The sequence below is a fragment of the Macrobrachium rosenbergii genome, chromosome 59 (genome assembly GCF_040412425.1).
Source record: "Macrobrachium rosenbergii isolate ZJJX-2024 chromosome 59, ASM4041242v1, whole genome shotgun sequence".
Lineage (NCBI taxonomy): Eukaryota > Metazoa > Arthropoda > Malacostraca > Decapoda > Palaemonidae > Macrobrachium > Macrobrachium rosenbergii.
The window spans coordinates 38,397,114-38,412,113 of NC_089799.1; the positions used below are offsets into that span (position 1 = coordinate 38,397,114).

The 15,000-nt window shown below is 38.5% G+C and overlaps 1 protein-coding gene across 3 annotated transcripts in view; it reads left to right on the plus strand.

Moving 5' to 3' along the window:
- LOC136837768 (probable ribonuclease ZC3H12B) overlaps nucleotides 1-15,000 on the plus strand; it is a 399,714-nt gene that overhangs the window by 21,204 nt on the left and 363,510 nt on the right. Inside the window, exons 1-2 of one of the 3 annotated variants that reach the window (XM_067102688.1) lie at nucleotides 2,570-3,268; nucleotides 3,370-3,707. The exons of the other annotated variants lie outside the window; for them this stretch is intronic. Of the exons in view, the coding sequence (XP_066958789.1) occupies nucleotides 3,642-3,707 (66 nt within the window). The 5' untranslated portion in view covers nucleotides 2,570-3,268; nucleotides 3,370-3,641. Of the gene's footprint in view, nucleotides 1-2,569; nucleotides 3,269-3,369; nucleotides 3,708-15,000 lie in introns of those variants that run through there. 3 annotated transcript variants of the gene reach the window in all.

A 15,000-nucleotide genomic window follows, 5' to 3' on the forward strand; every position in this document is an offset into this window, starting at 1 on the left:
GAAGAAAAGCTACAGAAGAAACCAGGAAGAGGGACTTTTAAAGAATACTAATAAGAATGCTGGCAGAACAGAAGCATTTATTTCATACAGGTATTTGTGAGCAAATACGATTGAGGGTGGTAGGACGAGAGGACAGGTAAGTCACTGAATTGGGAAAGAGATTTAAAAGTTATTCCTACATAAATTCTATTTATAGTCTGAAAAGACACAATCAGTAATGCCAACGCCTTTGTTTCCATTAATGACTATAAAAGCGAATGGATAAATTGGGAATTTAGCAGCAGAAGCATCTACTTCTGAAACATCTTATTTTCTAGACACTATTTAAAAAAATGATATACGCAGATGATTTGGGATTATTGTTATTTTTTTATAAATGGGACCGAAATGTTTTTAATATCTTCAAGGCTCATTTTTATGTTCCAGCTTAGGTCTTTTGGATCCTCCACAGAAGGATCAGTTTTGGTCTTCATTGCGAATGGTAGTCAGTAAGATATGTGATGAAATAATGTATATATTGTATGATCTCAGAAATCTTAGTTATTTCTGGTTTTTAAATGACATTGAATACGCTCTCTCTCTCTCTCTCTCTCTCTCTCTCTCTCTCTCTCTCTCTCTCTCTCTCTCTCTCTCTCTCTCTGTAAAACTCAGTTATTTCTGGTTTTTAAATGACATTGAATAAGCTAGCTCTCTCTCTCTCTCTCTCTCTCTCTCTCTCTCTCTGAAAACTTAGATATTTCTGGTTTTTAAATGACATTGAATAAGCTCTCTCTCTCTCTCTCTCTCTCTCGAAAACTTAGATATTTCTGGTTTTTAAATGGCATTGAATAAGCTCTCTCTCTCTCTCTCTCTCTCTCTCTCTCTCTCTCTCTCTCTCTCTCTCTCTCTCTCTCTCTCTCTCTCAAACTTAGATATTTCTGGTTTTTAAATGGCATTGAATAAGCTCTCTCTCTCTCTCTCTCTCTCTCTCTCTCTCTCTCTCTCTCTCTCTCTCTCTCTCTCTCTCTGTCAGAAACGGCGCATGAACTTCTAGGCTGACGGCAACGGTACAGTGAGGTCGATTCTCTCTCTCTCTCTCTCTCTCTCTCTCTCTCTCTCTCTCTCTCTCTCTCTCAGCAAAACAACATTAGCTGTAGTGGAAAGAGTTTTCTTACGTTATTTTTACAATATCCTCTGAAACTAATGTCACTGTGATGCAACGACGTTTGGCTGATACGCGACGTTGGTGAAGCAGCAGTATTGTCTTCGTCGAGCAGAATATTGTCAGGCAAAAGTATTCGTGCTGTTTTGATGAAGTTATGTTTTATTACTGCTTAGTTATACCATATATATATATATATATATGTATGTATGTATATATATATATATATATATATATATATATATATATATATATATATATATATATATATATATATATATATAAACCCGGTATGGTGTGTTATACTTTGCATAAGCCTTATTACTTTTGGGTATGCTGATTATTATTGTGCGCTGACGTTCGTTGATAGGAAGTCCAGATGTTTTCATTTTCAAAGAAGAGAAGGAAGGACGAGAGATGCAAGCTGATGATTTGTAGAATGCAACGGAATCACGGTAAATCAGAAAAGAATTCCGGTGCGTCATGAAATGTGGTCGTTGCACCCGTTTACAAGCAACACACTCGTCTCGCGTTTAAAGTCGTCTTGGAAGTGACGACTAGCTTTTTATTCCCATGTTCCCCGTTTGTAAGTCAACTTGACAGAAGGACGTGCCTTCAGCTGCGTGATGGGTCCAGGCATTCGCCTCTCTTCGTCATGTCATTGAAATGTACTTTGTATCAGACAGCAGAGTCAGTAGTTGGCGATTGCGTAATATAGGCATTACAAATGCCGTTCGGAGAACTGAGTTGGGTTCTCAGCGTTTTCACACATTCCGCTTGTTTTCATGTTGCACAGATTGCAGTCTAATATCTCTTAAAAGTTCACAACGAGATCGAATATTCGTTTGGAAAGCGAAAAGGCGCCATTCGTCTGACTTGGGAGAAGCAACGCTAATTCAGTTTTCGTTGTGCCAAAAATTATGGGACGTTTCTAAAAGCAAAGAAAATTGCGATGCGACAGTGGAGGAGGAGGAGGAGGCTGGCTAAATCGTGACGTCACGGAGAAACAGGATGTAGTGGCGGAACCTGGGATTGTGGTGGTGGGGGAGTGTGTTGGGCTGTCGGTCGTGCGGGAGGGGACCGCCGCTGGTGATAGTGGCTGTAGAATGAGGGAGGATTTGGTTGGGATGCCGGGTAAGTGTGGTGGCGGGGGGGGGGTTGGGCTCGGGGAGACACGAGACTAACCATTTGTTTACCTTAATCAAGCCAAGCTGCTCTCGTCTATTTGCTTACTTGTTAGGTCTCCCCTGTAAGCGTTCTTATGCGTTTTCAATTACTTATTCGACAATAATAGTACTTAATAGAGGTAAATGGCGTGGGAGATTCGGACATCATTGGTAGCTTTGGTGCCAACCCTTCTACTCTGTGACCTGGCCAATCATTGATCGTTAACGTCGCCAGCGTGGTTTTCATTGGTTGTTTAGGGGAGGTGGTTGGCTGCGGTTTGCCCACCAGAAAATACATGTGTGGCATTCGTATTTCACATGTCAACCAGGCGTGGTAATTCTGTACTTATTATTTTCCAAGAGTTGAAATGTTTCGTGCATTTGCGTTGTATCCGTGTTATCAGGATTATATTTTTGGATAATAACAGTATGGATGGAAGATTGTTCATTGAGAGATCAGAGCGAAGATGAAGTAAGGGACATGTAAGGAAGGGGTTGGTTTATTTTCTAGGCATGTCAAAGGGGTGATGATAGAACAGTTTTACTTGAAGTTAACATCATTGACGTTTGTCACCAACAGCGCGTCGTAGCCGGAGCACTTCCTTTAGATAAAAACTCCCATTGTTTGGGAGAGGCCTTCATTTGTTCTGAAAATGTTCCAAAATGAAGGAATGTGCAGAATGATAAGAAATGGTAAAAGAAGAGGAAGAACATTAGGAGCGGGTCGTGTTGTGGGTGGGGGCGGGCTAGGGCGGAGGGGAACGTTGCAGTATTTACTCCATATTGTAGCTGCCTTTATAACTACTCGACACTTGGACACCTTCTCAGGTGTAGAAGAGGACCTTCTGTTGAGGGTCCTTGGGACGCCCTCCTGTTCCTTCCCTCTTAATTGTACGGTGCCAAGATTTTAGTTTAGTTTGCGGTGATAGTGAGTGGCTGTTTGTTTCTTTGACTGTGTAAAGTTACACTGGAAATGTAACTACAAAAGTCGAGTGGTTTCGAGTCTTGCTGAAGAGTTGTTCTTTGTCGTGTGTTGTGGCCATTGGCTTCTTTACTTGCAAGGAATGAAAATTTGCGAGTGAAGACTGGACGGCGGATCATAACGTTTTATTCGCTGTCGAAAGCAGAAATTTGCACTGATCCGAATATCTGGACATTGGATTTCGGTGATGATGACGTTTGGTCATGACCTCGTGCAATCAGTTAATGTTGTTGTGAGCCGATGATTACACTGTCATGCCTTCGATGCCCCTTCATTTGATTCTAGCTGTGAAATCTTAGCCAATGAATTTCATGTGTTGTCAATTTCCGCTTTCCGGGAGGGCGCGACCAATATGAAGGGCGTGGTATCTCCTGGCAGCCTGGAACGATGGCTCTTCTCAACTCGCATTGCTAGACAGGTATGGTTCAGGTTCATGTTATGTGTGTATGTTCTTGCCAGTCCCTCTCTGGCTGACATTTCATTCACTCTGTATTCTATAACGCATTGAGAGAGTGAGAGAGCCAGATGAACTGAAGACAGATACTGTCACTGTAAAAGTGATTTACTGTAAATTTGCCCCCCAGTTTTAAAAAAATAAATTACTGGAAAAAGACTTGGCTATTGAGATGAATTTGTCCGGTAAAAGAAAACATCCTAACAGAACGATTCTCTATCGTGCATTTGCTGAAGGTGTAGCTTTCCTTCAAAAGAACTCGGGGAAAAAGGGGGCTGGGGGAGAATTCCTCGGTTTGGTATTAGAGGAAGAGTATAAAAACTGTGAAAAAAGTTTTGTTAATTAGGCAAATTAAATGGGTGGAGAGGCCACATGAGAGCATGTTTCATTTAGGTTATGCAGCTATAGATGATTTAGTTGATGAAATTTAATTAGCGTTTATGGACATTCTCTCTCTCTCTCTCTCTCTCTCTCTCTCTCTCTCTCTCTTCTCTCTGTATATATATATATATATATATATATATATATATATATATATATATATATATATATATATATATATATATATATATATATATATATAATTGTGTGTGCATGTAGACTTTGACTCTTATTTATTATTTTAGAGATGCAAAGGAAAGGAAACGATTAATCGATGTGCGAACCCATGACTGGAAGTGACTTCACCATGTCAGTGAAATGAGAACTACAACGTTTTATGTGCTCAAGCATTGCTTTGGTGTTCTTCATATGACTAAAAAGTGTAGGAAGGGCAAACATCCTCGAGAGAGAGAGAGAGAGAGAGAGAGAGAGAGAGACTGCTGGTCACCGTCTGACTGCATTCATGGAGACGAGATGATGTTTTCGTTGTGCGGTTTCACCGCTTGAATACTGCTGATTATAACACCCCGGTTGTTTCATTCTCTCTTCAGTGCTAGTGGCCTGAGAGTGTTTTTGCACATAAGGGGCTTTCGATGTTTCCACAGAGTATTGCACCCAATTTTGGTTTTAATATTTATGCACATTTTACTGCTGTGATATTTGTTATACTCAAAACATGAGACTTTATTATCACATCAGAGTTAAGTATACCTTAGTTTAACCAGACCACTGAGCTGATTAACAGCTCTCCTAGGGCTGGCTAAGAACCAGTTGGTTACCTAGCAACGGGACCTACAGCTTATTGTGGAATCCGAACCACATTATACCGAGAAATGAACCTCTATCACCAGAAATAAATTCCTCTAATTCTTCATTGGCCGGCCAGAGAATCGAATGCAAGCCCAGCAAAGTGCTAGCCCAGAACGATGTCGACTCGTCCAACGAGGAACTATATTTATAATGAACACATGAGCACGTGTTTCACAGAAGTAAATCTCTGACTCATATAGGGACCGAACCTCTGTTTCCTGAATGACAGGCCAAGGTGGTACCCACTGACCTATCAAGGTCATAAAAGAAGTTGGAACCTAATTAATATGTACCTGTGGTCTTTCTCAGGCAGTCTTCCTTGGCCTTTCACTTGGAAGACCGAGTATCGTTCCCGATGTGAGTCAGAAATATATATAATAAGCGAATACCACAGGAAAATGACAGGCACAAGCTCATTTTCCTGTGGTATTCGCTTATATACTGAAGTCACTTGCATCTACTGTGGTTTTTTAAGCATACATATAATATATATAAATGTATATACTGTATATATTTAATATATATATGTATATAGTATATATAACATATATAACTATATATATCTATATATATAATATATATATGTGTGTGTGTCATAATGGCTTGGTTACGCCAGAGAAAGCGAAACGCATTTGGTTTGTGGGTTGTGGATCCCTTGAGACGCTGTGGGGAAAATGATAGTGGTGGCAAAACAGATTTGCATTTTACGGAGGATCACAGAAACCAGTGGGAAGAAGATCTCTTGCAGTCTCTCTCCTTGACCTTACCAGCAGCCTAGAGCAGTTCCTGTTATTTGCTTGTCTTGTTTTATCACTGTCCTTATTATATCTATGCAGACTTTATACTGGTATGGTTTAGAAGTATTAGTTTCTTCATCACTGAATTCTTTTTCTTTTCTATTTCAACAGCACTTGTTATAAATTAACACAGACTCGGTTTATGTTGAATTTTCTTGAGAAATTAGCTTCGAATTTGAGTCAGATTCAGCGATCAACTGGTTCAGTCCGTCATTTTTATGAACTGTTTTTTAAATTCCAAATTCTCTGCCTTTTTCAATACTTCATGAATCACTTGCTGCTTTTTCAAAGGTGGGTCTGCCGGCAGTATGTTTGTTATTTATTAAGAAACTTTCCTTGCGATACAGTATTATTTAACCGAGTTCTATGATTAAGGGCAATATATCTTCAGTGCTCCTATTCTTGGATCTCTCTCTTTTTTTTTTTTTTTTTTTGTTTCCTTCATGGTGTCGCTAAAACTTAGTGAATCGGTTAATAGAGGAAAAGCTGTACCAATGTCAGATAAGCAGTTCGGAATGAAAGATTCAAAACATTAGATTGTTTTATAGCTTACTGGTGCATATATCTAGGATAAAGGATTGACGTTGCAGTTTTATATTAATTTTCTTTTCAAATGACAGTGTTAGATCACTACATAGTTGTAAGTATCAATGTAAGCAAGAACTAGGCGAAATAATGCACTGGCCAGAAGCACACGACAGTTGTCTACCTATTTGAGTCTTTTCTTTCGTCCAGTTCTGCTCTCACCTATGACAAGATCATATAGTACTATTGGTAAGACTCTGATGCAGGTATCATGAGTCTGCTTGGATACCCCACAATTGTGGGTTAGTCTCCGACTGTTGGCTGCCTATTTGAGTCCTTTCTCTCGTCCAGTTCTGCTCTCACCTATGACAAGATCATATAGTACGTATTGGTAAGGCCTCAGATGCAGGTATCATGAGTTTGCTTGGATACCCCTCAATTGTGGGTTAGTCTCCGGTACCGCAGTTTTTTTTGCCTTGACCGTTGCGGTTTGGAATATTCTTCGTATTTTGGGTCCTCGACTGTTGGAGCACTCCTCAAACCAGTTGCCTTCAGTACCCTGGCCTTACCTTCTCCCTAAGCCTCCGTTTCATGTTGCGTGTTGACTCCACTGTCTGTCTCATGTCGTTCGTTACCGTTTTGTATCGTGTTTCGTTGAGCTGAAGGAAAAGGCCCTTCGTGTTGGTTGACTCTCGCATCCTGTATTTACTCTTTTTGAGATCTATCTTCTCGGGTTGGACGGTTCAGTGACTAACTTTACAGTCTGCATCTATTAGGTGACTAACTTTACAGTCTGCATCTATTACATGACTAACTTTACAGTCTGCATCTATTACGTGACTAACTTTACAGTCTGCTTCTATTAGGTGACTAACTTTACAGCCTGCATCTATTAGGTGACTAACTTTACAGTCTGTATCTATTAGGTGACTAACTTTACAGTCTGCATCTATTAGGTGACTAACTTTACAGTCTGCTTCTATTAGGTGACTAACTTCACAGTCTGCATTATTAGGTGACTAACTTTACAGTCTGCATCTATTACGTGACTAACTTTACAGTCTGCATCTATTACGTGACTAACTTTACAGTCTGCTTCTATTAGGTGACTAACTTTACAGTCTACTTCTATTAGGTGACTAACTTTACAGTCTGCTTCTATTAGCTGACTAACTATACAGTCTGCATCTATTAGGTGACTAACTTTACAGTCTGCATCTATTAGGTGACTAACTTTACAGTCTGCATCTATTAGGTGACTAACTTTACAGTCTGCATCTATTAGGTGACTAACTTCACAGTCTGCATCTATTAGGTGACTAACTTTACAGTCTGCATCTATTAGGTGACTAACATTACAGTCTGCATCTATTAGGTGACTAACTTTACAATCTGCATCTATTAGGTGACTAACTTTACAGTCTGCATCTATTAGGTGACTAACTTTACAGTCTGCATCTATTAGGTGACTAACTTTACAGTCTGCATCTATTAGGTGACTAACTTTACAGTCTGCATCTATTAGGTGACTAACTTTACAGTCTGCATCTACTAGGTGACTAACTTTACAGTGTGCATCTATTAGGTGACTAACTTCACAGTCTGCATCTATTAGGTGACTAACTTTACTGTCTGTATCTATTAGGTAAAGGTTACTGGGCAAAACGGCGTCCCTTGCAGCCTCCATAAAAAAAAAGTTACGGCATCTGTTCATCATTGTTATTATCATCGCGCTGCTGTTGTGTTGTACGCAATGATTTCTTACTAAGGCAGGTAAATGAACATGCCTTGGGGCAGCATGAAGACATAGGTGACTTTGTGTTGGCCTTCTTTCTTGGTGTGGTGTCGCGAAGGTGGAATTCTTGCTCCTCAATGTCTCATGGTTAGGATTCGGTTCGAAATATGTGATGATTTATTCGAGTGACGTACTCACCTCCCTCACTGATTTAAATCTCTCTCTCTCTCTCTCTCTCTCTCTCTCTCTCTCTCTCTCTCTCTCTCTCTCTCTCTCTCTCTCTCTCTCTCTGATAATAGCTTCTGATAATAGCGCGTCAGCTCCCAAGCTGAGAGAAACCATCGTTCAGTGTGCGAACTGGGCGACGAGTGAGGGTTTGGGTGCGTTCCTTGAAAATCCATTATGCCTCTTTTAGCCTGACCAGTAAATTAATCACCTTGATGTCAGTTGACTGGTGTGGATCGTAGCTAGGGTTGAGAGAGAGAGAGAGAGAGAGAGAGAGAGAGAGAGAGAGAGAGAGAGAGAGAGAGAAAATGTATGTCACACAGAAAGCGAGGGCGTAAACGAGGCGATCCTCATCACAGCGGCGTAAAACCATCCATAAGACATGCTCTCTGCGTTCGCAGTTGCACGCATCTACAGGGCTCTCCGCCACAGAGCGTCGAGATCTTTATATTAGAGGATCAAAATCAGATCAAGTTGGAGTTCTCACAAGGGCACTCGAGTTTATAGATCTTCATTCTTTTCCGGCATGGTTCAGGTTATGTGCTCGTGTGGAAGAGCCTCTCTCTTGTCAGACTGTTGTATAGGAGTTGTGTAACATTTTTTAATGGTACAAAGTAAGTAAATTTTTATTTATTTTAAGTTATTTTGTAGATTTTTTTTTATACTCCTCCCGAACAAACGGATATATTTATTGTTTTGAGCCTCTGCTAACAAAAGCCTCTCCAGATTGCGCAAGTATTGGAATCATGAAGGAATATTTATTTGTATAGAGTATTACTAACGAGCTGTTGAAGGAGCAACGAAGGTCGTGCGGCTTATTTTTATGCTGCTATTGCCTGCAATATACCGTGTGTAGTTAGTGTGTGATTGGGTGTGTCTCTGCTTAGGTGGTTAACAGATTGATTATTTATGTCGTATTCACCTGTTGATTCCTCTCGAGGTGTTGTCTTCGGGATTTAAGTGGTAATAGAATCAACTTGAATCAGTTAATTGGGTTTCAGTCGAGTAACATTAATCTCCATATGGCTGGGTATTCAAGATAATTTACTTTTCGTTGTTGCAAGAGGCCAGAAAATCCTCCTCATGAGGCGGCAGCCTCGGGAAATCTTATTTCCGTTTGGCCCGAGGAAGCATATTTTGAAAAAGTAGGAAAAGTGATAAGATTACGCAATTGAGTGTTTTATTCAGATATTATATGACTGTATAGATTCATTAAGTTTAATCATCTTAAATATATACATACGAATGTATTATTCATGGCTGGAAAGAAGTGCCTATATTATATATATATATATATATATATATATATATATATATATATATATATATATATATATATATATATATATATATATATATATATGTATGTGTATATATATATATATATATATATATATATATATATATATATATATATATATATATATATATTATATATTATATATTATATATATATATATATATATATATATATATATATATATATATATATATATATATATATATATATATATATATATATATATATATATATATCCATATAGTGTTGGCTGATCTGTAAGTTCTTACCTTGGCATTGACACATCTAACTGGGGTCCAACACATTATACAAGAATGAATTTAAGTAGAATTAAATTTATATTGCAAGTATGGAAGAACTCGGGAGAGAAATTCCGGGTCTAAATTAAATTAGTGTCTTTACATTAGTCAGAAGAATCAGTTACAAAGAGCAGTACACCCTGGCCTCTTGGCACCTTTCAAGGTAAATTATACAATTAAAAAGGTTTAGAGTGCCATTCAATAAAGACTCAGATATGATGAATAACGCTGCACTAGCAGATGCTTGCTATCGCTCGCATTTGCTAGTTCATATATCCGTACCATACCCATACCCATATCTGTGTCATACCCATACCCATATCTCTACTATACCCATACCCATTTCATACCCATACCCATATCTGTACCATACACATACTCATATCTGTACCATACCTGTACTGATACCCATACCCATACCTGTACTGATACCCATACCCATATCCTTACCATACCCATACCCATACTCATACTCATACATACGCACTCCATACCCATACCCACCGCTAAATTAACCGCATTAATAATAGTCAGCAAAAGTCTATTGGCAGTACCAGCCCCATTTACCTTCTGGTCATATATAAACAATTGGCCATATCTTGGTGTAGGCGCAGGAGCAGCTGCTGATGGGTTTTGAACCAATGCTGATGCCGTTGGTGGTTCCAGACCATCAACAGTAGTGCTTGTTTTTGTTCTAGAATTACCCGCTGAGTCCATTTCGAAACGAAAATAACAAAGCTCAGCCAAAAATCCTTTATTATATACCTTTGGGTCACTTAATGTTGAAAATTTCTGGACGGTAATTATTTTAAAATATTATTCTTGAAAGATGTCTTCACAACTCCTGGATCCTTTGAAGCAGTCTTCAGCTCCTGAAGCATTCCTAGAGAAAGCCCATTGGATTATAACATCTTTTTAAGACTTCTTAAATTCTTAAAGACGCCAGGATCCTGTGAAGCCGTCTTCAGCTCTTCAATGGATTGCAGGTGGTTCATAGTTACCACATGAGGTTAATTAAACACTTCATACAAATTCTAAAGGTCAAGCAAGTTATATATATATATAATATATATATATATATATATATATATATATATATATTGATTTGAAAACCTGCACATTACTTTTATAAAAATGGGCCTTACAAATCTATAAACATTTTGTTGATAATACTCAATCTCAACACATTTTATTTCATCATAAAACATGGCAGAGGGAAGTGGGAGAGGGAGAGAAGAGGAATGGGAAAGGAGGAGGGGAGAGGTGGAAGAAGAGAAGGGGAGGGGAGGGGATGGGGAAGGGAAGGGAAGGGGAGGGGAGGGGATGGGGGAAGGGAAGGGAAGGGGAGGGAGGGAAGGGGAGGGGGAGGGGAGGGACACATACAACACATGCAGAAAGGCAACCAAGGAAATTAATATATAACACTGCATGAATAGCTTTGTTGATGGATGTAGGGGCACAGTGAAGACAGACGGTTCTACAGCGGTTCACACACCCTCTCTGCAATGTATGGAGAAAGGAACATGATCACTTGTTAAGCCAAAACACAGACTAATCTTTACAAAAGGATGCTGAAGGCTTAAGGAGCCAACGTCAAGTTATGTTCATTTAAATTATTCTTTTAACACTGATAAATGATTACTGACAATGTTCTGGGTCTAAGTACAAGTCAAGGGGGAAAGGAAATGAAATGAGATAAGAATATAAGATAAATGGCCGAACACTCTCCGCCACACAGTACCTTATTTCCTTAAGTGAAGATCCTTGGTTGCAGAATAATGGGTTCCCAGATGAGTGGGACTTCTACACATGGCACTTTAAGGAGCACCTGGATGGCAGGTGATCGACCAGACGAAAAAGATGAGCGGTTGCTCAGTGACAAGGTATTGCACGGCGCCGTGTCACTGGGTCAGTTTTCTCTTTGCTTCTGCTGTTGTTGACCCCGGGTCGACCTTATATGACCTCTGGTTCTTGCCGGTGTTTGCTGCCTGGGCAGTTCAGGTGTCCTGTCTGTCAGGGGCGATTCCCACTAATTTCTGCTGCAGGCAGTTGACATGGTCGCCAGAGAAGGAAGGGTTCTGTCGGGGGGGAAGAGTCTTTTGGCCAGTAAAGTCATAAAAACAGATTAAGGTAGGTGCTTTGGAGAGGCTTAGTGAACCAGAGCACCGATCCTGACAAACTTAATTGTCAAATTTTGATTAACAGGGAGCGTCTTAATGTATGTATCCCTGTCTCTCTGTGTTGTTTTCCTAAAGTTAGCGTAGAGGGCTGCGAAGTAATGATACATTTTAGAATATATATGTGTATGTTTATAGATAGATAGAATATATATGTGTATGTTTATAGATAGATAGATAGATATATATATATATATATATATATATATATATATATATATATATATATATATATATATATATATATATATATATATATATATATATATATATCATATATATATATATATATTATATATATCACACATTACCGCAGGTGACAAATAAGAGACGGGTGTAGGTCCTGACCGGTTTCGACTTTATTTTCAAGCCATATATACAGTATATATTTGTATTCATTATATACGAGGATGGTTAACAGCTCCCATATTCAGAAGTACTTGAAACGTTATTATGCATGTTCAAAGAATTATAAAGAATGATTCATCTCAGCTCATCTGTTCTTTTCTCATGACCGTCAACTGTTTCGTAAACACTAAGGCAACTGAGTTTTGACTGATTTTACGTTTGTGCCGTTAAGTATATCTTAGTTTAACCAGACCACTGAGCTGGTTAACAGCTCTCATAGGGCTGGCCCGAAGGAATAGACTTATTTTACGTGGCTAAGAACCAACTGGTTACCTAGCAACAGGACCTACAGCTTATTGTGGAATCCGAACTACATTATAGCGAGAAATGAATTTCTGTCACCAGAAATGAATTCCTCTAATTCTTCATTGGCCGGCTGGAGAATCGAACGCGCGATCAGCAGAGTGCTAGCTGAGAACGATACCCACCCGTCCAGTGAGGAACTTTTTTAAGTGGTTTCGTTTGAGTGGATGTTAGATCCTAGCGGACCTGAGTTAATGGTATGTTCTTTGATCTGTGACCTCTCCTTCACAAGTGAGGTCTTGATCCATGTTTAATTTTTGTATCGCACTCTTCCTTTCTCTCTTTCCCTCAGAACTTCATTGCAGTAAGAGTTCTCTCTCTCTCTCTCTCTCTCTCTCTCTCTCTCTCTCTCTCTCTCTCTCTCTCTCTCTAAGTCATGAACTTCCTCGCCAAGATTCCAAGAAACTGAATGTCCAAATTTGGGAAGAAGAAAAAACTTGTTTAAACTCTGTATTTATGTAAACGTATTTTTTTTCCTTTCAAGAAAAAAAAAAAGATTATTGAGTGGGTGAGGTTCGATGCCATATCTTAAACTATTAATCAGCTCAATGTATGATATTTCAGTGTTTTTATAATGTTATGATAAGCGAATTAAAAAAATTGTTCGTTGAAAATTTTATGATGTCTGGGTTCATGTAGCTGTACTTATATAAATATAAACCAATACCTATTGGTTAGTGTTCTTGGTCAACTGTTATTTTTGGTGTATACGAGTGATATGGTTGTTGGCCTGGAAAACAAGATTGTTCAGTATGCCGATGATGCAACACTTGTGGATGTAGCAAAGTCTCTACGTACGAGAAATGAAGCTGCCCTCAGCCTCAATCAGGACATGGACCGGATCAGGGAATGGGGTAGTCGGTGGGGTATGAGGCTGGGCTCCACCAAAACAACGACACCATTGAGTAGCGGATCTCGCACAGATTTCCCACCCCCATCCTCCCCCGTCAGGTGGATGGAACTTTGCTGAGTGAGTCTGAAGATTTAACTATTCTAGGTGTAAATAACTTTTAACTCGCATCTCACTCTTGGGAAACATCTATTGAAAGTTTCAGCAAATGCCGGTATTGTTCGTAAGGCCTCATTTATTTATAACAGTGACAGAATCAGCGCAACATATTTTAGGTCGTTTTGTCCTTCCTTTACTAGAATAATGTTCTCCGGTGTGGATGTCTGCTTCTGCCAGAGATTTATCTCTTTTGGATAGAGTGGTTCGTGGTGGTAGGTTTCTGTTTCCTAATATTAGCAGCTGTGACTTGGACCATCGACGAATGGTCTCGTGTTTGTCACTTTGTCATAAGTTGTATTTTAACAGGGATCTTTCACATTCACAATTGATCCCTGATCCCCTTTACTGTACCTCCCGAGAGCAACCAGAGTCGCTGAAGAGCAGCACCAATATGCAGTAAATGTGACTCGCTCTCGAACGTCTCAGTTCCAGAGGTCCTTCATTCGTCACAGAGGATGTCATGCAATTGGAACTTCCGAAGTTCAAGAGCAGATGCAGTGCATTGTTAACCTAATGCTGTTCTCCTTGTATTATAATACACTTTTATCTGTTTATTAATTTATTAATTTTTTTTTTAATAAGTGGGATCTCTTCTTTATGTATTGCCCTTGACCTCCTCTTACTTATTCCTAATGAACACCTTAATAGTCTTTGGAAGCTTGAATTTCAAGTCAGTGCATCCCGTGAGTTTGTTCCATACGAACAGGTTCCATCTTCTGAATAATAATAATAATAATAATAATAATAATAATAATAATAATAATAATAATAATAATAATAATAATAATAATATATATATATATATATATATATATATATATATATATATATATTGTGTGTGTATATATATATATATATATATATATGCATGTATTTGATATATATATATATATATATATATATATATATATATATATATATATATATACACATATGCATATATATATATATATATATATATATATATATATATATATATATATATATATATATATATATATATATAATGTATATATATGTAATTTAATGTCTGTTAAATATCTTTGTATGAGGTGAAGGCACCATAAAGTAAGTCACAAAGAACAGGTCTTACTTTTTAGTTTGACGTACTGGCCTCACAGTCCATATAACGCTGTCAAATTACACACACGCACACACACATATATACATAATATCTGTTAAAGGACACTCCTTTCCAGAAGGCTGTCCTTTAATCGCATTGTCCTTAAACTGAGTGAATTTTTCCCATAAGAAATGATGGAAATTGGAATAATCCGTTCCAGAGCTA